A 22,149-nucleotide genomic window follows, 5' to 3' on the forward strand; every position below is an offset into this window, starting at 1 on the left:
TAAAAGTTCTATGCTAAACTATTGTGTCTAATGGTAGATTTGAACCCAGGCCTCTGCGTTTCTAGTCCAGCACCGAAGCCACTACACCACACTGATGCTTAGATCTCTTACGGCTGCAGTTGTTGTGATGTAACATTCAATGCAGGACATCATGGTTTACATGAAAATTACACATTATTTCAGGAGTCCCCAAATTTTTATCTGGAGAGCAGATTAAGAATTTTGAAAGCACATCAACTGTTGTCAGAAATGTCCTTCTTATTCACGAAGTGTTGTATTGTCAGATAGAAATAACTCATCTTTACAAACTTTTGAACACGCATTCGTGCAGGGTTTTTTTTAAATTATGGGAGTTGCATACAAAATATTATTTTCCAGGTTCTTTCCGCTGCATCAAATCCTTGCATCATCAAGAGATAGAATCTAAAATAGATACATGCAGGAAAAATCAAGATGTTTCACAATTGTGGAATGAACTGGGAGACTTAGTGGCCAATTAAAACAGGAAATTATCCTTGTTTACTTTTCCCCGTCGATATGAATGATCCTGGCAGGCGTGTGTGTGTGTCATTCTTTTGATCAGGGTCATGCAATAGTGTATGAGCTAATGGTGTATAGGTTTTGTGCAGACAAATGCAAATGGCTATAAACGTCCCTCAGTGGCGTAGCGTGGGTTGTCAGCACCCGGGGCAAGGCAAGTAATTTGCGCCCCCTAACCCGTGGATTTTAGCACTTGAGTCTGCCGCAGGGAACCCCCGCATCCTGGGCGTCCGCCGCACCCCCCACCCACGCCTCCCCCGGGAAAAGGGGGAAGGTCCGGCATCCCCTCCCTCACGTGCGGCAGAAGCGCCGGGACCCGAGGCCATGCCAGGAGGCGGGCGGCGCAGCGGAGGATATACAGAACATTCAAATAGAAGGAAAATATGTGCATCAATAAGACAAAACCAGATTTACATATATTATTCCCCTCCACTTGAATATTCATAAATATATTGGAGCAATATTACTTTCCTTCCCTTACGAAGTAGGCCCAAAATTTATGAAGTTCTACTTCTATTTACAACCAATTTGACCTTAATCTACTTGGTAGATAGAGAGGCAAAGTAGTTAACAGGTGAACCAACAGCAAAGTTGAAATGTCAAAGCACTTTGTTAATAATCTATATTCTATTTTACTTCTATAAAGCCTCAAACAGCTTCTTATTTACAGTAAGTTACACAGTGCCTGCTCATTTCTGTATCTGTCAACTGCCCCACTCTGATAGTCAACAAGAGAAACTCCTGGGTTTATTTTTTCCTCCAAGAGAATACAGTACTGAAAAGCCATGTGGGTACAGAAGTGGGAAATCCAGTTCTAACATTTTGCTTGTAAAAGTCATAAAACAAATTCCTCCTTTCTTCCCTGGATCTCCCACTGTCCTTTCAACATCAATCAGTTGCATTTGAGTTGTTTTGAGAACGATCTCAGAGAAGTGGAGGCAATTAGAGCTCCCAGACCTGTCACTTGACCTAAAATTATTTTATTTCCTCCGAACATGGGAACGGGGGTGCCCAACCTTCCGGGAAACACCAGGATCTCCCAGGCGGGGAGCCGGGCTGTGCCAAGAGGTGGGGCTGCGGGGCAGGAGGGGTCTTGGGGGAAGGATCTGAAGGGGATCGGAGAGCCGTTCGTGGAAGCTGCAACCCAGGAGGAGGAGAAGCGAAGGCGCAGCGCTTCCCACGGAGCAGAAAAACTCGCGAGGAAAGGCGGAGACTCGGAAGGGGAGGGGGCGCAACTGGGGGAAACCCACCTGGCTCTCCCAGGAATCCCTCCTCCCCTTCCCGCCCCTCCTATTCCCTCCCCCTCTCGCGGCATCCTTGCCCACCTGGTGCCCCTCCCCCACCACAGGAATCCCTCCTCCCCTTGCCCCCCCCGGGGATTCCCCCCTCCTGATTGCCCTCCCCCTCTCGGAGCCTCCTTGCCCACCTGGCGCCCCTCCCCCGCCAGGGGAACCTCCGCAGCCCTGGCGTAAGAGGCGTCGAGAGAACAGGAAGGGGAGATGGAGGGGCAGGAAGCTGGATTCCCAGCCCCCCTTTCTCCTCTCTAGGCGCAAAAACTCTGCGCTTAACTCCTCCGCTGAAGCGCTGCGGGGAGGGGGCGACTGGGGCGCCACCGAGCAATGCTAAAGTGCTCCAAGCGGGAACAGCAAAGGACCGTCACCCTTCATGCAAAGCCCCAAGACCAAAAACTAGGATCCAGATTGAAAAGGAAAGTTGCGTGTGCCAATCTGCACCTCTAAATGCAAATTAGGAATTTGTCGCCGAGCGCGCCCCCCCCAGATGTTGCGCCCGGTGCGGCCGGCCCCCCCTGCACCCCCCACGCTACGCCACTGATGTCCCTTCAGAATCCATGCATTGTATACATACAAGCCTTTTTAATGTAGAGGAAAGCAGTATTATATATGATCTGTTTGGTTATAAATTATGTGTTTAGCTGAAATTTTAAAGTTTAATGAAAAGCTTTCTTTAAAATTTGTTTTATGGATTTCTCTTTAATAGTAAATAAAAGAACATTATTGTACTAGTTTAAGAAATAAAAATAATGAAATAGTAGCATAGAGAATAATTTTATGTGGATAGTTACTAAAAATAGCTATATTTGTAGTTTTTAGAAAATGTTCTTATGAACTCCATGTTGTGCCCATAAAGCCATCTGTGGTCAACTGCATGCCAGCACACTAGTTCTTCAGAAACTTTCTTCCTGAAATAAACATATTTTCAGTTAAAACGAATATTTTATAATGAAGTTCACTCAGACCTCATGTTCTTGTTAAAGGAAGCACTGTGCGATATACAATCTTCCTAGATGGAAATTTTACTTAAGCAATACCTCTGGTTTCAGAGTTTTTAGGAGATGTTGTTTGTACATATTTAAAAGTATTATCTCTAAAACCAAGAGCTCAGTAGCTCAGAATTTGCAAATTTAATTTAAATGAGATCCAATATTTTGACATATTTATATGCATGGTACTGCAGTCTTATGGAATGATTGTCTTTTGCTAGCCCTGAATGATATAATAAGCTATATCTCTTTCTGTATAGGATTTTACAAGACCATATAAGGATTTCAAACTCAAAATGTCATGAGAACATGAGGACCACCGAGGGCTACAATACCAATCTCCTCATTGATAAAAACATCTCTAGTGAGTCAGATGTGAAAGGCACTACAGCATATCACCAAACGTAAAAAATCCACTGCAAAATAGAATCGAGGTTCCATCCTTTACCCATCATTTCTATGGTTTCTAACCTCCAGAAATTTGTACCCATCAAAATATATTCTATTTTGCAAAGTGGATAACCCACTCATGTTCTCTAATGCCACTTGCCATTGGTAGTCGGCTCATATTTATGATTGGTTGCAGTGTCCTGTAGTCACATGATCGTATTTTGTGGCTTTTTTTGCCGTTTCCAGCAAAAATGCCCATTGGATAAGCTGGATTCATACCTACAACTGTTTGATTCACTTAATGGTGATACACTTAATGACCATTGCAAGAAAAAAAGATCATAAAATCAAGTGCAATCACATGGTGACTCAATTTATGACTGCAGTAATTTATAACCAAAATTCTAGGATTGTGGTCATGAGGTAAGAACTACCTGTAGTAAAATGATTCAAACAATTCTTTGAAACATCTGAGACACAACATTTGAGCTGCTACTATAAACATATATTGATATTTAAACTGTAATCCTTTGCACATTCCTTTATTTCTCACATTCATTGCATTTCTAATTCTTGGAAAAAGCTCTCCAAAACATAGAATTTAAATCTGAAAAAACGGCTTATGGTGATCTTCTTATATCTTTAATCTGAACATCCTCGACTTAAAACAATTCTTTTAGTGACCAAAGTTACAATAGCACTGAAAAAAAGGACTTACAAACATTTTTCACATGACTTGCGGTATCCCCATAGTCACATGATCACAATTTAGCAACTGACTCATATTTATGATGGTTGAAATGTCCCAGGGTCATGGGACCATTTTTTATGACCTTATAAGCAAAGTCAATGGGGAAGCCAGATTCACTTAACAACCATGTTACTAACTGTAACAACTGCAGTGATTCACTTAACAATTACGGCACAAAAGGCCATAAAGTGGCAAAATTCATTTAACAAATGTTTCACAGGAATAAAAATTTTGGGCTCAATTCTGGTCGTAAGTTGAGGACTCTATAAAACATTAAGGACTTCAATGTGCTAAATATTCTAGAAATATGACAGCTCCATTTTAGATCTTTTTTCCACTCAGTATTTTATTTTTGGGTACTGCACTTGGTTTTTTGGGGAGCAAATAGTTGATTTAACTTCAGTTAATTTCTGTGTCTTAGTAATTACTCTGTTTAGAATAAAAAGGTAACAGTATTTGCATGAAAAGTTACTCCGGTGACAAGGTATATTGTACTCCATTTACCTAAGAAATATTAGATAGAGAAATACGTACTTGATTTTTCTTTACAGCTGATAAAAATTATAGTGAAGAATTTTCAGAATCCTTTATTTCCTTGTCGATATATTTTAGCATGCCACTCAGTGTTTGAAAGTCATTACTGTTACAAGTTACCTCTTCATCTACACTGTATGTCAAAGGATCAAAGGAAGACTCATTCAAACTCTTTGGTGAAGCATGAGATATATATTTTGACATTTCAGAACTCACTGAAGAGTGTTGTGTAACTGTCTGATTTTGACTTAGTAAGTTTTCATTGTCCTTAATATTTAGATTACTGGTGCTTGTTGAACGCCATAGTTTTCTACGAGAAGAATGCTTGGCAAAGTCAAGTTCTTGATCATCAAACCAATGATGTTCTATTAGTTGCTTGATGCTTCCTGTTCTTTCATGAACTGCAATTCTGGTTTGTAATCTTGTAAGCTCAGATTCCTATAGTGCAACACAAATTTAAAGCTTTGTAGAAATTAGGTGATTAGGAATCATCTGTTTCTGAACAAAAGCTACTTATGTTTAATAAAAATATTGATAGTATTTCTAATTAATAAAAAAGTTATGTACATCATACATGGCTTGATTATTCTCATTAAACAAAGCATCTCCAATAGTATTTCTACAAGTTAGTAAGCAGTTATCTGAAATAATATTATTTGAATAACAGGAAACAACAGTGATGACAGAGTGAAGTAAAACAATTTACTAGTGACCAACTGAGATTAAAAAGCAACAAATAAATTGGAAACTACTAACAGGGAACCTTACTATAGAAGCATGTAGAGCAGTTTTTCTCAAACTTTTTACCATGTAAAAGCCGTTGATACAGTCTTCAAGTCTCATAAAACCTTTGTATAAAAATGGCAAAAAATACAAAAACTACTTAACATAATTCAGGGCAGAATGTTAAGTTGTAACATGTAAAAAATTCCCACCATTGCAAGCGCTAGCATTATACAATATGCAAAGTTTTAAAAATGATGGGTTTTTTTCCAATCACAATATCTTGAAGATCCCTTAATAACCTCTTGCAGAACTCTCGGATTCAATGGAACTCCAGTTGAGCAAGGCTTCTGTGCAGAATATGCTCAGCAAAAGATCTTAAAGGCTTCAGATGGAATGCTGTAGATCAGGGGTCTTCAAAGTAGGCCCTTTTATGACTTGTGGACTTCAAATCCCAGAATTCCTCAGCCAGGCATGCTGGCTGAGGAATTCTGGGAGTTGAAGTCCACAAGTCATAAAAGGGCCAGGTTTGAAGACCCCTGCCGTACATAACACACACATATATATATAGGATGAGGGCATTTGGATTGGTATTCATAAGATTTTTGATTCCAAACTAAACTTAAAGCAGCAAAATGAAATTGCAAAAAAGGGTAAATTTGATTTTAGGCTGCATCAACAAAATTATAGTTCTCAAAACATAGTTCCACTTTATTTTGCCTTACTCCACTTCAAATGCTGGGTACAATTCTCAGCATCATACTTAGAATACTTAAAAAAGTATTCTTTAAACAGGAAAACTAGTTTGATACTAGAACCAATTACTCGGTTAAGTCTTTACTGGATGTCTTCAAGAAGAGCCTAAGTATTGGGGATGCATTAATTTGGATTCTTGCACCAAGGAAGATGTTGGACATGCTGACCAACTTTCTGCAATTGAAAGAACTGGCTTCCACTATGTAATCTAATTATTTCTGACTATGATGTTCTACTTAATGAAGTGAGATAGGCTCTCAGTGCTCAGAAGAGAGGAAATGGGCTCTCTGCAATTGAAAGAACTGGCTTCCACTATCCAGTCTAATTATTTCTGACTATGATGTTTTACTTAATGAAGTGAGATAGGCTCTCAGTGCTCAGAAGAGAGGAAATGGGCTCAGCAAATATTTAATGACAATTATCCCTTAATTTTAGAGAAGATAATTCCTTTGTGGTTCAAAATCCATGTATATATGTATGTACAGTATGTGTTTATTTAAAAGTAGCAAGCTGAAGGAAGCAAGCCATATGTTGTCTTTGAAACTTGTCTTTTGCCATTCAATTCCCTAAATGAAGATTTTATTTCTATCATGATCTCAGCTAAGTTTGGCCTCCCAAAATAACCATCCAAAACATAGTTCATAAAGATCAACACTATCAACCATCTCCTTCAACAACAACTTACAATTTTGCAAATATTTATTTTTCCCCCACACCTTCTTAATCCATGGTTTTCACTCTAGCTGTGAATGAGTATCATCTAGAGCACGGGGTCGGCAAACTGTGGCTCTGGAGCCACATGTGGCTCTTTCAGCTTTCTCTTGCAGCTCCCGGCCATTTGCAGAGAGAGACACACAGAGGCACTTGTGCTTCCCTTCTCTCCCTCTCCGTTTGTGTGTCTGTGTCTGTGTGTGTGTGTGTGTAAAACTCACGCTTTTCTCTGAGAAGCTAACAAGCTAATTGGGTGGGGTTCCTGCCTTTGCTGCGTCTCCACAGGAAACAGGAAGTAGCAAAAAGCAGCAGCTCTCAAGGGCTGGAGAGCCAGCCCAATAAGAATGTGTGTCAGCTTGTCCAGAACAGCATGAAGCCAGCTTGCCAGGTGAGCAGAAGATCGGAGAGAGGGAGAGAAAGAACGGGAAAGGGAGGGAGGAGGGGAAGAGAGGGAGGGAGGGAGAGAGAAAACTCATGCACAGCAGCCTCTATTTCTATTTAATTAAACTCTTCAATCAAGTTCCCTCCTTGTGTGCGCGTGTGAGTTTTGCGACTCCCAGTGTTTTGTTTAACTCTGGGAAATGGGTTCAAGTAGCTCTTTTGAGTGTTTAAGGTTACCGCCCCTGATCTATAGATTTCAGTGTTAACAGACATGTACTGCAAGTACCATAAAACGATTTGAGATGACAACCCTATTGCTTACACAAATATTCCTTTCTTAATTTTCTTAACTTACTTTAAGAAGCAATTTTTCATTTGCTGCTTGAATCGCATCATCTCTAGACTGAAGCTGTTGCTGCAGATTATGAACAGTGTCTTGAGCATCATCCAATTCCATTTTGATCTGCTGTAGTTGCCCATTAACGTGTTGAGATTTAGATAGCGACTGCTGCCATTTTGTCTGTTCTTCTTCATGGGAAATTTTCTGAAGACAAAATGTATTTCAAATACAATTTTTCAATATTTCAAAATAATACAAATCTTATCAGTTCAACTAGCAGGTCAACTTGAAGTTTTCATTTTACGAACATGTTTGGCTCTAGCACCCAGCAAAGACGATAATATTACATCAATGGAAAGGAACTTGTTCTCCTGATATTAAGGAATACTCAGGATGTGAGTTTGTTACCTATTTTTGAAGTCTTTACAGTATATTCTAAAAATGAGAAGATGAAACTACAATTCTACATGACAAACTTAAGGAAGCAACCAATTCAGTACTGACACTAAATACATAAATTTTTATACAATTTTCCTGTTAGATTTAATTTCTTTTAATCACTGTAATATAATGTTAATCATATCACTACTGTATTTTATTGGTGATGTAGTTGTTTATATTTTACTTTTTAAATGTTTTAAAATAATAACTAAAAGATTGCAAATAGTCTTAATTACTGTTAAATTCACACAAGATCAATGAACATCCCCATTGTATTGGGCATTTTAAGTAGTTTTTTATCCCAACTTTATTCTTTTTATAAATTGCTCAAGACAGTATACTTTTTCCTTCTCCTATTTTCGTATAACAACAACCCTGTGAGATGAGTTGGGCTGAAAGTGGCTGGCCCAAGGTCACCCAGACAATTTTTATGCCTAAGGCGAGCCAATAACTCACAGTATCCTGGTTTCTATCCTGGTGCCATAACCACTAGACCAGACTGGCTCCCTTCTGGCTTTATTGTTTCAACAAATAAGTTTAATTTTTAAAAATGGATGTCCTGTTCATTCTCATTTTATGGTTTCCAGTAGCTAGCAAACATCCATATAAGATGCAATCTAAATAATAAAATAATAAACCTTTATTGTCAAAGTACAACATGTGTACATTGAGATTAGCTGAGCCTCCCCCTGTGCTCTCTCCCCCCAACACACAGTGACAACAAACCCTCCATCCCACCACACTATGTGAACCAACTACACCACACACCGGCCTCCCAAGTCAACTCTGCATAAGATTACATCCCATTCAAAAGCCTAACAGCCCACGGATAAAAGCTGTTCTTCAGCCTGTTGGTACGGCTGGCTATATTCCTATATCTCCTACCGGATGGTAGGAGAGTAAAGAGATACCGTCCAGGGTGTGAGTCATCCCTGAGAATCTTCCTCACTCTTCCAAGGCAACGAGCCCTGGCAATGTCATCCACTGGTGTCAGGGAACAGCCCACAATGTCTTGTGCTGTGCTCACTACCCTCTGTAATACTTTCCTATCCGCGGCTGTCAGACCGGCATACCAAACCACAATACCATATGAGAGGACGCTCTCTATGGTAGACCGGTAAAAGAGGGTCATTAGCTGTTGTTCTACCCTGTTCTTCCGCAAGATCCTAAGAAAGTGAAGCCTCTGTTGGGCCTTTCTAGCCACCTGGGTTGTGTTAACTTTCCAGGTCAGATCTTCACAGAGGTAGACTCCCAGAAATTTAAAGGAGGGAACTCTCTCTACACAGTCCTCCCCGATGTAAAGTGGGGCAGGTTCCTCTTTTTTTCTCCGGAAGTCTAACACCATCTCTTTCGTCTTGCTATTAAATTATTAAATCTTAACAAAATTAAATTAAATCTTAACAAAACTATTAAAACTATTAAATCTTAACAAAAAACTTAACAGAGAGTGATCCTCAACTATAGCAGCAAATTATTTCATGGTCTGGTATGCCATAGGATAGTAGCTGTTGGTATTATGCATATATCTGTGGTACTTAAATAGTTTACCGATGTTCATTCATAGAATGACTGCTCTAAAATTATTTCATACATACTTGGTACAGAAGAAATTATTTGAAGGTAAAAAAGGAAACCTAGTCAGTTCTTAGAGCTAAACACACATAGTGTTTCTCATTTTCTCATATCTAATGCAAAATAAATGGGAAAGAGTAATATTGTTTTCACCTCTGATAAAAAAGACTGTTTTAGCGAATGTATTTCTGCAGTGAGCCTTGTAATCTCAGCTTGCATCGTTGCTTCTAATTCAGTTTCTCGCACCTGAGCTGCTCCCAGTTGTTCTGCCAAATTATTTATACGGGTTTCCTGAAAGGGAATGATGCCGAACACAAAATCAATATATCTTGCAACATTATTTTCTTAAAAATATTAAAACATATATTAAATTAACATTATTAAAAGCAATAATATTTAAAGCAATATCAAAGTATCTCAAGTTTGTTTATATAGAACATTGATACTAATTTTCCAAAACAAATCAAGAAAACATATCTAAGGCTATTTTTGAGACATTTTGTGTTAATGTCATGGGCCTTTTTAAATATTATGTTTATATATTTTATATTTTTTGTTTGGCCAACAGTCACAAAGGGAAAGGTGTCACAAAACTGGTGGAGTTGAGATTTCCATAGGTTTTAAAAGCAGTAAGGTCTTTTGTGGTCTTTCCTATTTCAGTGGGAAATACTGTTGTTTCTTGGTAAGTTTTGTCACTAAAACGTAAGTGATGTAATTTCTAGGGGGTAGCAAAAAAGGAGCTAGAGAAATGACATGCTACAGCAATTAGTGACATTATCAATAACCACATAAACAATAGGCATACAGATCCAGGAACACAGAGTGCCCAATTGGTTATAGGAAAGACCTACGGAGAACAATAACAGTGGCCTGTCATCTTTCCAAGCAGATCCCATTTCAATTGTATAATGACTTAAAATTTCTCCAAACATCCTCATAGATATTTTGGAAGAAATAGCATAGGCCAGAGACGTCAAACTCGCGACGTCATGTGATGTCGCGCAATGTATCAGGACAATTTTGCCATTGCCGGCAATGGGGTGGGCGTGGTTTCCGGATGACGCATTCGGCCTGCAGGCCGGAGTTTGACACCCCTGGTAGGCTATTTGAGCAAAATGCTAAAACTTATATTATTTTTTTAAGACATCAAAATATTTCTTATACACACTGTGGTTGATCATCTTTAGACTATTATCATGATATATAAAAGTGGAAACAAATTCACAGGGAGGACCATCCTGGAATGAAGTTTGCATGAAAACGAGGACATAAGTCTCACCCCCTTAGCCTACCCCAAGATCTAATGTACTCTGTAACAATTATAAAAGGGCAAAAAAATTGCAGGGCCTGGCACCAGGGTCAGACAAGATGCATGCTTTTGAAACAGAAAAGAAGAAATTGTTTGGAAGTCACATGAAGCTAGCACTTCTGTTATTCAATGAAATAACCAGACCTTTTTCAGGTTTTCTCCACAGGCGTGAGAGGTCTGAAATACTTGTTTTACATCATTTTCAAACTGACCTAGCATTATTGGTTAGCATTTGAAACTGTGCTCTGAGCCATGCTCTACACATTAAACTGACCCTGGAAAGTCTTGCATTGAGATAACTGATTTCTCATAAAATTAATATGTCAAATTGGTTACTTTTTCATGTGAGATATGGTTCACTTCTTCCAGTTCAAGAGAGATCCTGTCCACATCTCTCTGAGCTTGAGCCTGTTGGCGGCGACTCTCTAAAAGATCCACATGAACTTGTTTCATTGCTTCACGTTCCAGTCTCAACTGTTGCCCCAAATCAAGTATTTCTTTATACTGTTCTGCAATACAACTTTCTTGATCCTTCAGTTTCTAAAAAGAAAAGTGTTTTTGACATAACTAAGAGTCTTTTGTCTCCCTGTTCTTTTCATTTTAGTAGTTCTGTTACCCTAAAATTGTATCGGTTGTCTGAAAAACACAGTTCTAGAATATGTTAAAATCATCAGCCACATGGAGCAGTAATTTTTATAGGCAGATACGCATACAAAGCTTGTCTAAAGAGAAAGAAAGAAAAAGCAACATCAGAAACTTAAATGCAAAAATACTGACATATTCTCATGGAAAAGTAAACATGCTTTATTTGAGGAAGCTTCAATGAGTTCACTGGAACATACTTCTGAAATAGACAATAGTCTCTTTTATAAAAGGCAGTGTTATCCCCTTATCGTATATTATTAATTATATAAGTAACAGGTCAGGTTAGAAAACTGAAGTATCAAAAAAAAAGAAGCAGAGAAAGAAAAATAAACAAGAGAAACTTACTTTCTCAGTATCTGTTATTCTTTGCTGCTTTTGTTCATTCTCTATTCTAAGATAATTTATGTCTTGCTGTTGTTGGAGAATATTATACTCTTTTTCCTGAAGTTCCTCTTTTGAGCACTGTGCCTTTCTTGCCAAACTCTCAATCTGATAGCAAAACGTAAACAAGTAAATTATAAAGAGAATAACCATTTGAGGAGTTTGCATTTGTGGAAAGTGAGCAACTAGAAGCTGTTGTTTTAAAGAGAATTTGAACAATAACAGTACCTGTTTATTATAATCCTTTATCTGCAACTCTGCTTTTTCCAAGCTACCTTGCAGGGAAATTATCTTTTGTTCCATTTCTCCCCTGTATTCACGAATTGACATATCCAACTGGGTGACCTTTTAAAAAAGGAAAGACAAAATATCAAAACAAAAACAAACATTATAGGTAGTTTTCAACTCATGACCACTATTGGGACTGAAATTTTGATTGCTAAGTTATGCTGTCATTAAGTGAGTCATCATATGACAGGAACCAATTTTAACGATCATTTTACCACAGCTGCTAAGCAAATCACATGGTTGTTAAGTGGTTCTGGCTTCCCCAGTTGGCTTTGTGGAAGCCAGCTGGAAGGTTGCAAATTGTGACTGCATGACTGCAAGACACTGCAACTATTGTAAATGTGAGCCGACTGCCAACCCACAAGTTGTGACCACAAGGATGGTGCAACAATCATAATTTCAGGATGGGTCATAAATTGCTTTTTGCAAAGCTGTCGTAACTTCAAACCATCATTAAAGGGTTGTAAGCTGAGGATTACCTGAACACACTAAAATTATGAAGCATTAATGAAAATATACATCCCAAATATATTTACTAATAAGGCCCCAATAATTCTTGAAAGCTTATTAAATATACAGATTATTCTTCTAACCTGAGCTGCTCTTTGTTTCAAATCCCAAATTCTTTCTTTCAGCACATTTTCCATGTCAAGAAGTTCTTGCTTTTTCTCTTCAAGTTCATCCTTGCATTCTCTGCAATTTTCATTTGAAAATGAAAAATATTTTCTGTATTAGGGAAGTTAAATTCTAATTATCCTCATCCAATTCTTCTACACCCTGATTCTATGTTTATTTAGAAGTAACTAATAAAAACTACAAATAAAAGTTACTAATAAAAACTAAGGAAAAAACACAGTCAAATCTATAGGCAGAAACTGTAGCATAGTTTTGATCACTTGACACTGAATTTTGGGTTAATATAATTAATATTAATCTTATTAAATCATTAATATTTAATATGAGAGATTAATAAATACAAATATGATTTTTTCCTAGAGATACTAGAAAATGAATTTAAATATGCATTTGCACATACGTATTTTCAACAATCTACTCCCCTTTTAATGACCCTGTATTCCCTATTTGGGATAGAGTTGGGGCAAATGGATGGAGATGAGCATTTACTGGCTGGAGTTAGCAACATATATATTTTTTTCTTTGCACCCTAGGAGAGAAATATCTGCCTCCCCTAGGACTGAACTCTCAACCTCCTGAGTGAGAGGTGAGCATCTTCACTGCTGGGCCACGCCGTTCATACGTATTTTCAACAATGTAATATTTAGTACTTAAAAAGTACAAAACTTACATATGCTCTCTTCTATTGGTACTTACAAAATGCTGGTATGGAATTAAATACAACAATTTAGTATTCTGATTCTACACATGACCTATTCACTTTGTAAATTATCATCTAGCGACTCATGGACTGAGTCTATTATTTCTAAACAATGAAGATCAAAAGCATATTTTTGCTTTTATTTTTGTTAAGCATCTGTGTCTCAGCTAAGTTATGCATCTAACAGGCTTCTGTCTGTTGCTCTCTATGCCTCAAAATAAGGCATGATTAGCTGATATATACTATTTTGCTTATTTGTTTTATGACAGAGTAGATAACTGTATTTTATTGTCTTAATTTCATATCTAGCTTTGCACTTCTCTACATTTGGGAAATAGTTTGAAGGACAGTTAAAGCCATTTTACTTCAAAATGTAGCAATGCAGTGATTTTAAGGCAACTTAAGTCATTCAAAACACAAGTTTATGTTAGCATTTCACTGTTAATAAATAACAGTAAATTCAAGGTGTATTTCAAGTAACAAAATGCTGGCAATAAAATTTGAAAGAATTCTAATCTATTTGTAATGATGAAAAATAAAGACACTCTTGATTTGAGGTCAAATTCTGGCAGTTGTGGTAAAATATCACTGAAGATTTTTTGGGCAGAAGCACAAAAATAATTTGCCACTGTCTTCTTCATTGATGTTTGTTGCACCTGAGCATATAGCCAATTCCCTTGAAGTCTCCCATTCAAATGCTAACCAGAGCCAACCATGCTAGGTTTTTAACCCCAGACAAGCCTGAGTAGGTACGGCACCTGCTGAAACTACTACATTTGTCACATTGATCCACTTCTGTAATGCTTATTAACGCACCTTAATTCATCTGTTAAATCACGGATAGTAGTATACTTCTCCTCTAGGGATATCTGTGCATTCTGTAACGTATCCCGAAGGTCTTGCAGTTGTCTCAAAGTAGTTTTTAACTCCCCAGTGGTATTTTTCAGGTCAGTTTCTAGAGATTCTATTTTCTGCATGGAATCTTTTTGCTGGGTCTCACTTATAAGCAGCTTGTCTTCTAATTCTTTCACTTTTGTCCAAATAGGAAAAAAAAGCAATCAAGAATGTTTAGCCAAATAACGTATGCATTTGCACACATGATTTACCCTATCCTTCAGGCTATTCCAAGATGAAGAACAAGATAAATATCAGCAATCGCCATAAAATACTTAAGAAAAGCAAAAGTAAAATACACTATTTGTAAGTAACTGAACTGTTTGCCTATCCCTACATCTAATGGACTAGGTTCCAAGAAAGGGACTCTGGAAAGAATATTCTTTGGCCATATTATAATCATTGGAAATACCTTATTTCCATTCTATGAAGTATAGCTTCATGTTTAAAATTAAGAGCTTAATTCTACTTAGAATCAAACTGCAAGCCAGTTAAGATGACTCTGTGTGTGTGGGTGTGTGTCTACATGGATGTCTGCATGCCACAAATATGGATGTTGCCAGTCATGTGTAAGTGTGGCAGCCTCTCTTTGGCTAACTTAGTAACAAGTACTTTGGGTCACAGATTCCACTTAGATATCCAAAAAAAAAGGATGAAAAGTCTAATAACTCTAAAATGTGAGTTTTTTCTTTACTGACATAAGCGGAAGAATTCACTGAAAGCCACCAATTTAATTTAATTTAATTTAATAATATTTCTATACCGCCCTTCTCCCGAAGGACTCAGGGCGGTGAACAGGGCAAGAATAAAAATACAGGATTACAAAAGTTAAAAAATAATTAAATACATGCCCATATCCTAAAAATACATCTTAAAACCCCAGTAAAATGACAATAACAACCCCCCCAGTCCCCTCATCAGGCCAGGCCAGCTTGTTCAAAAAAGTATGTTTTTAGCTCGCGGCGAAAGGAGCGAAGATCGGGCGCCGTCCGGAGCTCCACCGGTAGCTGATTCCATAGCTCCGGGGCGCCCACAGAGAATGATCTCCCCCTGGGGGCCACCAATCGACATTCTCTGACCGGTGGCACCCTGAGGAGAACCTCTCTGTGGGAACGCACAGGGCGGAGGGAAGTTGATGCTGGCAGCAGGTGTTCCCTAAGGTACTCCGGCCCCCTGCCATGTAGGGCTTTGAACACCATTACTAGTACCTTGAATCTCACCCGGAAGACAACTGGTAACCAATGCAGCTCACGGAGCAGAGGTGTGACATGGGAGTATCGGGAGACTCCCAACACAACTCTCGCGGCTGCATTCTGTACCAGTTGGAGCTTCCGGGTGGTCCTCAAGGGCAGCCCCTGTAGAGAGCGTTGCAGTAGTCTAGTCGAGAGGTCACGAGCGCATGAGTGACCGTGCATAGATCATCCCGGCTTAGATAGGGCCGCAACTGGCGCACCAGGCGAACCTGGGCGAAAGCCCCCCTAGTCACAGCCCCTATGTGGTCTTCCAAGGTGAGCCGTGAATCTAGGAGGACTCCCAAGTTGCGAGCCCTATCTACGGGGGGTAATAGTTCACCCCCCATAGAGAGAGGTGGAATATCCAAATCAACCCGGGATGAAGGTATGAAAAGCCACTCAGTCTTGTCGGGGTTGAGTTGAAGTCTGTTCCTCCCCATCCAGACCCGAACCGCCTCCAGGCAACGGGACATCACGTTGAGGGCATCACTGGGGTGGTTTGGGGTCGAAAAGTTGGGTATCATCAGCATACTGATGATACCCAACTCCAAAACCACGAATGATCTCACCCAGCGGTTTCATATAGATGTTGAACAGGAGAGGCGAGAGGACCGACCCCTGAGGAACTCCACAAACGAGAGACCTCGCGGTCGACCTCTGCCCCCCTGCCAACACCGACTGCGAACGTCCCTGGAGATAGGAGGAGAACCACTGTAAGACCGTGCCTCCCACTCCCAATCCCCTGAGACGCCGCAGCAAGATACCATGGTCGATGATATCGAAAGCCGCTGAGAGGTCTAATAGGACTAGAACAGAGGAATGTCCCCTGTCCCGAGCCCTCCAGAGATCATTCACCAGCGCGACCAATGCCGTCTCCGTGCTGTGCCCGGGCCTGAAACCCGATTGGTACGGGTCTAGATAATCCGCTTCATCCAGGACCAGAGGGAGCTGATGCGCCACCACACTCTCAACAACCTTCGCAAGAAAGCGAAGGTTGGAGACGGGACGAAAGTTGTTCAATACAGCTGGGTCCAAGGCAGGCTTCTTGAGGAGAGGCCTCACCACCGCCTCTTTCAAGACGGTGGGGAAGCTACCCTCGTTCAAAGAAGCCGATATAACTGCCTGGAACCAGCTGCGTGTCCTCTCCCGGGCTGCATAAACCAGCCAGGAAGGGCACGGGTCCAATAAACATGTGGTGGAGCTTAGCCTCCCCATGATCCTGTCCACTTCCTCCGGAGTCACAGAGTCAAACTCCTCCCAGGTAATATCGACAAGACCGCCCGCGTCCTGCTCGCCAAACTCTGCCCAGTCAGAGTCCAGACCGGTCCGAATCCGAGCGATTTTGTCCGACAGATGTTGGTTAAACTCCTCGGCACGACCCTGCAAGGGTTCTTCCCTCACCTCCTGATTCAGGAGGGAGCGAGTCACCCTAAAAATTCTAAGCCGTGTATCTTTTCCTTTTCTGAACTTAGCTTCTATTCAGTAATTCTTATGCTATCCCTGCTGTCAAGTATTCACATTCCTGAATTTAATGCATGTAGCCACCCAAAATACATTTTTCCTAGTCTTACATACATGCATACATACCCTTCACGTTATTCCATATGGGGTAAGCAATGGTTTACAGAACACAGAAAAAGAGATAATAACCATAGACATCAAAACCATGAGATAAGAAGAAAAAGAAACATAGCCAAAACTAAATTCCAGCAACACTACTTATTATTATACCTTCCCATACTTCAGTTCTAGCAAATCATCTCTGCTTCCACCCTGCCATACATAGCTTTATATTCTTTTTGTTCTTTAAATTTCTGATCTTCAGAATCTAGCCACATCTTTTCCAGTCTTCCCCTTCCTTTTCTTTCACTCTTCCTTCATATATACAGGTAATCTTCACTTAGCAACCATTTGTTCAGCAGCTGTTCAAAATTATGATGGCGTTGAACAAAGGGACTTAAGACCGGTATTTGAAGTTACGGCTGTTGCAGCACACCCTAGTCACATGATTACAGTCTGGGTTCTTGGCAACCCATTGGCACTTTAGACAGATTGCCAAGCCCTCTGTGATCATGTGATCACCATTTGCAATCTTCCCTGCTGGCTTCCTTAGAAAGTCAACAGGGTAACCAGCAGGAAAGATCACACACCCTTACCATAGGACTCCCTCTGTTTACTGGGGAGGGGGGGCTGGCTAAAAAAGTTCTGTCTGGATCCATTTTGAGAGAGACCTTTTTCAGCCAGCTTCTTTGAGAGCAGAAGAGCTGCCTGCTAGATTGGTTTTATCTCATGTAAGGCAGAGTCCTTGGCTAAGCGGCCTTGATAGAAAGCTATTAGAATAAATAGTCACCGCCCTTCCAGGCAAACCACAGTTGGCTGCATGTCAGTGCATGCACCAAGTTGGAATCATGGCAACATTAAAACAAAAATCCCCATTCCCTCTCTCAGTCTTACGCAACATCACCTTGCTTTTTCCCAAATATAACAATGAAAAAACCATCAAAACTCAATGTTGTGATTAATAGAAAGTTATGTGCCACTGAATAAAATCATATTTAAATTAATTCATGTTTTATTATTCATGGAGAAATTATTAAATAAATGGTTATGATTCATCTGAATCTAAAAATAACAGTCATTGGTTTAACACCGAATAGCACATTTTTGTGGAAATACAATAAAAAATACCAAAGATGTTTTTCTGATATAGTCTAATTAATATATAAATTATAGTTATTTAAAGCCAGTACAGCTAGTCAATAGAGTATTCTTATTTATTGTTGTTATTCCATTCTCAAAATAATTTTCTAGAAATTTCTCCCATTCATTTCAATATAGCATAATAAAGATATCACTCAGAAAACATAATAAAGAGCTTGCCTTGGTGTGTCTTTTTATTAAATTCTGAGATTCTCTGTTGTAAACTAATTTCCAGTTGGCTCATTTGCATTGCTTTACTATCACCATCTCTTCTTAAGTGCACTAATTCTTTCTCCATGTCTATTAACTCATCTTTACACTGATCCATCTCTTGTTTAATCTGCCTAAAGAAGCAAATATACCATGCGTCAATGAATAATTAAAACAATAGCATGTTTACAGGTCTATAAAGAGTCCAGAATCAAAAAAATTTCTGAATCATCAAAAAAAAAAATGGGAATTATCCCTCAGAACAGATCTTAGCCTTTTAAGTGTAAGCCATTTAGTCTCATGAAAAAAGGCACGATGTAAATGAAGAAATAAATAAAAACACAAATAAATACCTTTGAAAATGCACTCATATATTAATATGGAAATAAATTCCACTAAAATCTATAGGACAAATTCAATATGCTTAGAATTGTGCTATAAACCTTTGTTTCTAAAAACTTGGGGGGGGGGGGTTTCCTCCCAAAACAATACATTCAAGAAATAATTGCATGTTTTTAAACTTAAAAAGTGAGGACTATGCCTGATTGTTGCAGTAAGTTCTCCTATTTTTTGCCGTTTCACATTATTTTCTTCAGTGGCTAAATGAAGCTTTTCATTTGTTCTTCTCAATTCTTCTTCCAACATATCCTTCTGCTTTTGAAGTGCTTGCTCTAGTTTTGATACCTGTTTTTTGAGAGACAGAGATTCATACTGCAATTCTAAACAATTTGGTAGGATATCTCAATGCGATCATTCAGTAATGTGCTCTTAATATGCCATGCATAATACTCCCAATGCACAATTAGAGTTTATGCTTGCAAAAGTTAGAAGGACTACTGAGTTGAAGCAGATCTCACAAGAATGTGCATTCAAACACTCAGAAGTCTCTTCAATAGGTTCAGTAGACTATATACCCAAATCAATTGTTTTCATGTTTATTCATATTAAGCATACATATACACATTTTGGGGTATCTCAAAAGTTTATAATGTTAACAAGTGTCTAGTACTAAGAAATTAATACAGCATGAATACCCTTTATAAAGGTTTTTCATTGCTTCTTACCTAATAGATAACAGTTTCTCACTTTTGAAAATTATTGTTTTAAAGAAACACAAAATTCAAATATAAATGCTTCTGCTTTAAATAGAATTTGGAGTTCAGATATACAAAGTGCGCATTTAATTCTGCCTTTAAAAAAGTGATGAGTCATAACATTTTTTTTAAAAAAAATTATACGAGAAAGGAGCTACTCCAGAGAACTTCTATTGCATTTAAAAAGACTGATGTGGAATTATGGTTTCGTACTGTGAATTAGCATTTCTAGTCCAAGCTAATTTCCAATGAGTTGAAGGGCATTAAAAAAAGTTAAATTAATTTGCTTATAATAATCACAATTCAAAGAAAATCAGGCCTCATTAAAAGCAATTGTGTGTGGGAATTTATTAAACAATATGCTCTAATTAACACTGAATTCTTACATCTGATTAATCAATCATAGTTTTGCTATAGCTACAAAAAAGGACACTGCATATATATATATATGTATGTGTGTATGTATGTATGTATATGTATATGTTAAATGTTTGTTAAGCATTCAGAATACACTTGCTTAGTCCCAGAGACGGGACAAATCTTATTTCCTGTTTCAGCCTAGCCCAAGGCCATCTACAGGCAGTAGCCACAGCAGTGGCAGCTCATATTTGTGTAATTTTTTTTTGGCTTTACTCTTTGTTAGCAAGCAAAAAATAATTTTTTATATATATATATATATATATACACACATACATACACACACACACACACACACACACACACACATATATATATATATATAGTCATTTTTCAGAAAGTAAGAAAAACATTACTATTATTTTATTTATTTTTATCCCATCTTTATTATTTTTACAAATAGTTCAAGGAAGGGAACATATACAACACATCTTTTTCCTCCTTTCCCCCCAACAAAGACCCTGTGAGATGGGTTTGGCTGAGAGAGTGACTGGCCCAAAGTCACCCAGATGGTTTCATGTGTAAGGTGGGACTAGAACTGACAATCCCTAGTCAGTTCTAGTCCTAGCTGTAAAATGTTTTTTTCTGACCTTGAAACTATCTATTCCAAACGTCATTTTGCAGTCAAATGCCTACTTCAGACTGGAATATTTCTGTAAGGTTGGACCAAGCCTTTGCACACTGGATGACTTCCAGTAGTGTCAGAGTTGGGACACCAGCAACAAAACAAAAATCCATCAAAAGGCAAAATGATAAAGATTCTTTCCTTACCCAAATTTATTTTTTCTTCTGTGATAGGCTTAAAAACTATAAGTGGCTTACAATTAAAATTGCCATTTTTATTTTGTATAAAAAATGCTGGAGGCTTAGACCTCGCTTTGCCTCAAAGTCCCATACTGGGATCCTAGCCATAGAGCAAATTTCTTTCAAGATGCATTCTGAGGGTAAAATAGTCAATTCTTCCAGCTAAACTTTGGCATACCCACAAGAACACTCTTAATTCAAGTTAATGCTTCAAAATAAGATGAAATTGTTTCATTCCAAATATGCTTGGTAACAGAAAACACAGAATATGAACAATACAAACGCTTGTCATACGTTTTTAAAATATTTATCATAAAGAATGTACCTGCTTTTGGAGCTTTATTTGGCTGTCATCTAATTCACTATTCCTAAGGGTTTCTTGATGTAACATTTGCTGCTGCTGCTGCAGACTCTGCTGTAGAGCAAGATTTTGCTCATTAGTTGACTGAAGATTGTCATTCTTATGCTTTATTTCTTTTTGCAACCTCTGGATCTGAAAAATAAATATGATGAGACTGCAACAACGCAATTAGTTTTTCAGCTTCCAGCTATTTCACCTTAAGCAGAGTAGTCTGCGGTATCAATATATATCTATGCTACTAACAAGTTGTGTTTTTTTATTAAACTATTATAAATGGAAATAAAAATCTACATATGGACTATATTTGAAAACATGCTTTAGCTTAAAATAATTAGGAATGGATACTGATTTTCAGAGTGACTTCCACATAACCAAACAACACGTTCTTTGCCTTTAGTGACTACTAAGGTCTCGTTGTATTATAAAATCAATGAACTTTCTCTCTCATTTATTTCCAGTAATGTAGCTAACAAAATGAAATTACATTTTCTATTGTCTAGTACAGGGGTTGGCAACCTGAAACAGTGAAAGAGCCACTCGGAACCGGTTCCGTCACACACACAAAAAAGTGGGAGCCGCAAAATGTGCGTGTGCATGCGTGCATGCATATGCGCAAAACAAGCACCAGCTCTGCCCCCATTTCTTTCAAACACGAAGGCAGCAACTCTCCAAACAGGGCACCAGAGGTTTGGAGAGTTGCTGCCTTCGTCCACATTTCTTTCATAAGCGGACAAAGGCAGCAGCTCTCCAAATGGGGCACTGGAGGTATGGAGACCTGAGCAGCTCTCCAAACCTCCGGCGCCCCGTTTGGAGAGCTGCTCCCTTCTGCGTTTCTTTCAAATGCGGACGAAGGAAGCAGCTCTCCAAACGGGGCACCAGAGGTATGGAGAGCTGCACAGGTCTCCAAAACGTGAAGGCAGCTCTCCAAACGGGGATGTGGAGGTTTAGAGAGCTGTGCAGCTCTCCAAACCTCCGCGGCCCCGTTTGGAGAGCTGCTGCCTTCGTCCGCTTTTTAAAGAAATGGCGCCCCGTTTGGAGAGTTGCTGCCTTCATGTTTG

At 38.8% G+C, this 22,149-nt stretch overlaps 1 protein-coding gene and 1 long non-coding RNA gene across 2 annotated transcripts in view; one reads left to right on the forward strand and one right to left on the reverse strand.

Annotated features, from left to right (window-relative positions):
• Positions 1-22,149, forward strand: part of LOC310637187 — a 29,001-nt gene that overhangs the window by 1,939 nt on the left and 4,913 nt on the right. Inside the window, exons 2-3 of the long non-coding RNA XR_014491884.1 lie at positions 3,082-3,634; positions 13,213-13,265. This is a non-coding gene — a long non-coding RNA (uncharacterized lncRNA). The remainder of the gene's footprint in view (positions 1-3,081; positions 3,635-13,212; positions 13,266-22,149) is intronic.
• Positions 2,512-22,149, reverse strand: part of CCDC18 (coiled-coil domain containing 18) — a 49,125-nt gene continuing 29,487 nt past the window's right edge. The window contains exons 18-29 of the mRNA XM_083357514.1: positions 21,056-21,223; positions 18,957-19,099; positions 18,386-18,549; positions 14,196-14,409; positions 12,637-12,736; positions 11,984-12,100; positions 11,720-11,863; positions 11,066-11,269; positions 9,574-9,711; positions 7,423-7,611; positions 4,497-4,934; positions 2,512-2,740 (exon numbers count right to left, since the gene is read on the reverse strand). Of these exons, the coding sequence (XP_083213640.1) occupies positions 4,524-4,934; positions 7,423-7,611; positions 9,574-9,711; positions 11,066-11,269; positions 11,720-11,863; positions 11,984-12,100; positions 12,637-12,736; positions 14,196-14,409; positions 18,386-18,549; positions 18,957-19,099; positions 21,056-21,223 (1,992 nt within the window). The 3' untranslated portion in view covers positions 2,512-2,740; positions 4,497-4,523. The remainder of the gene's footprint in view (positions 2,741-4,496; positions 4,935-7,422; positions 7,612-9,573; positions 9,712-11,065; positions 11,270-11,719; positions 11,864-11,983; positions 12,101-12,636; positions 12,737-14,195; positions 14,410-18,385; positions 18,550-18,956; positions 19,100-21,055; positions 21,224-22,149) is intronic.

The sequence above is a fragment of the Vipera ursinii genome (assembly GCF_947247035.1).
Source record: "Vipera ursinii genome assembly, chromosome: 3".
NCBI lineage: Eukaryota > Metazoa > Chordata > Lepidosauria > Squamata > Viperidae > Vipera > Vipera ursinii.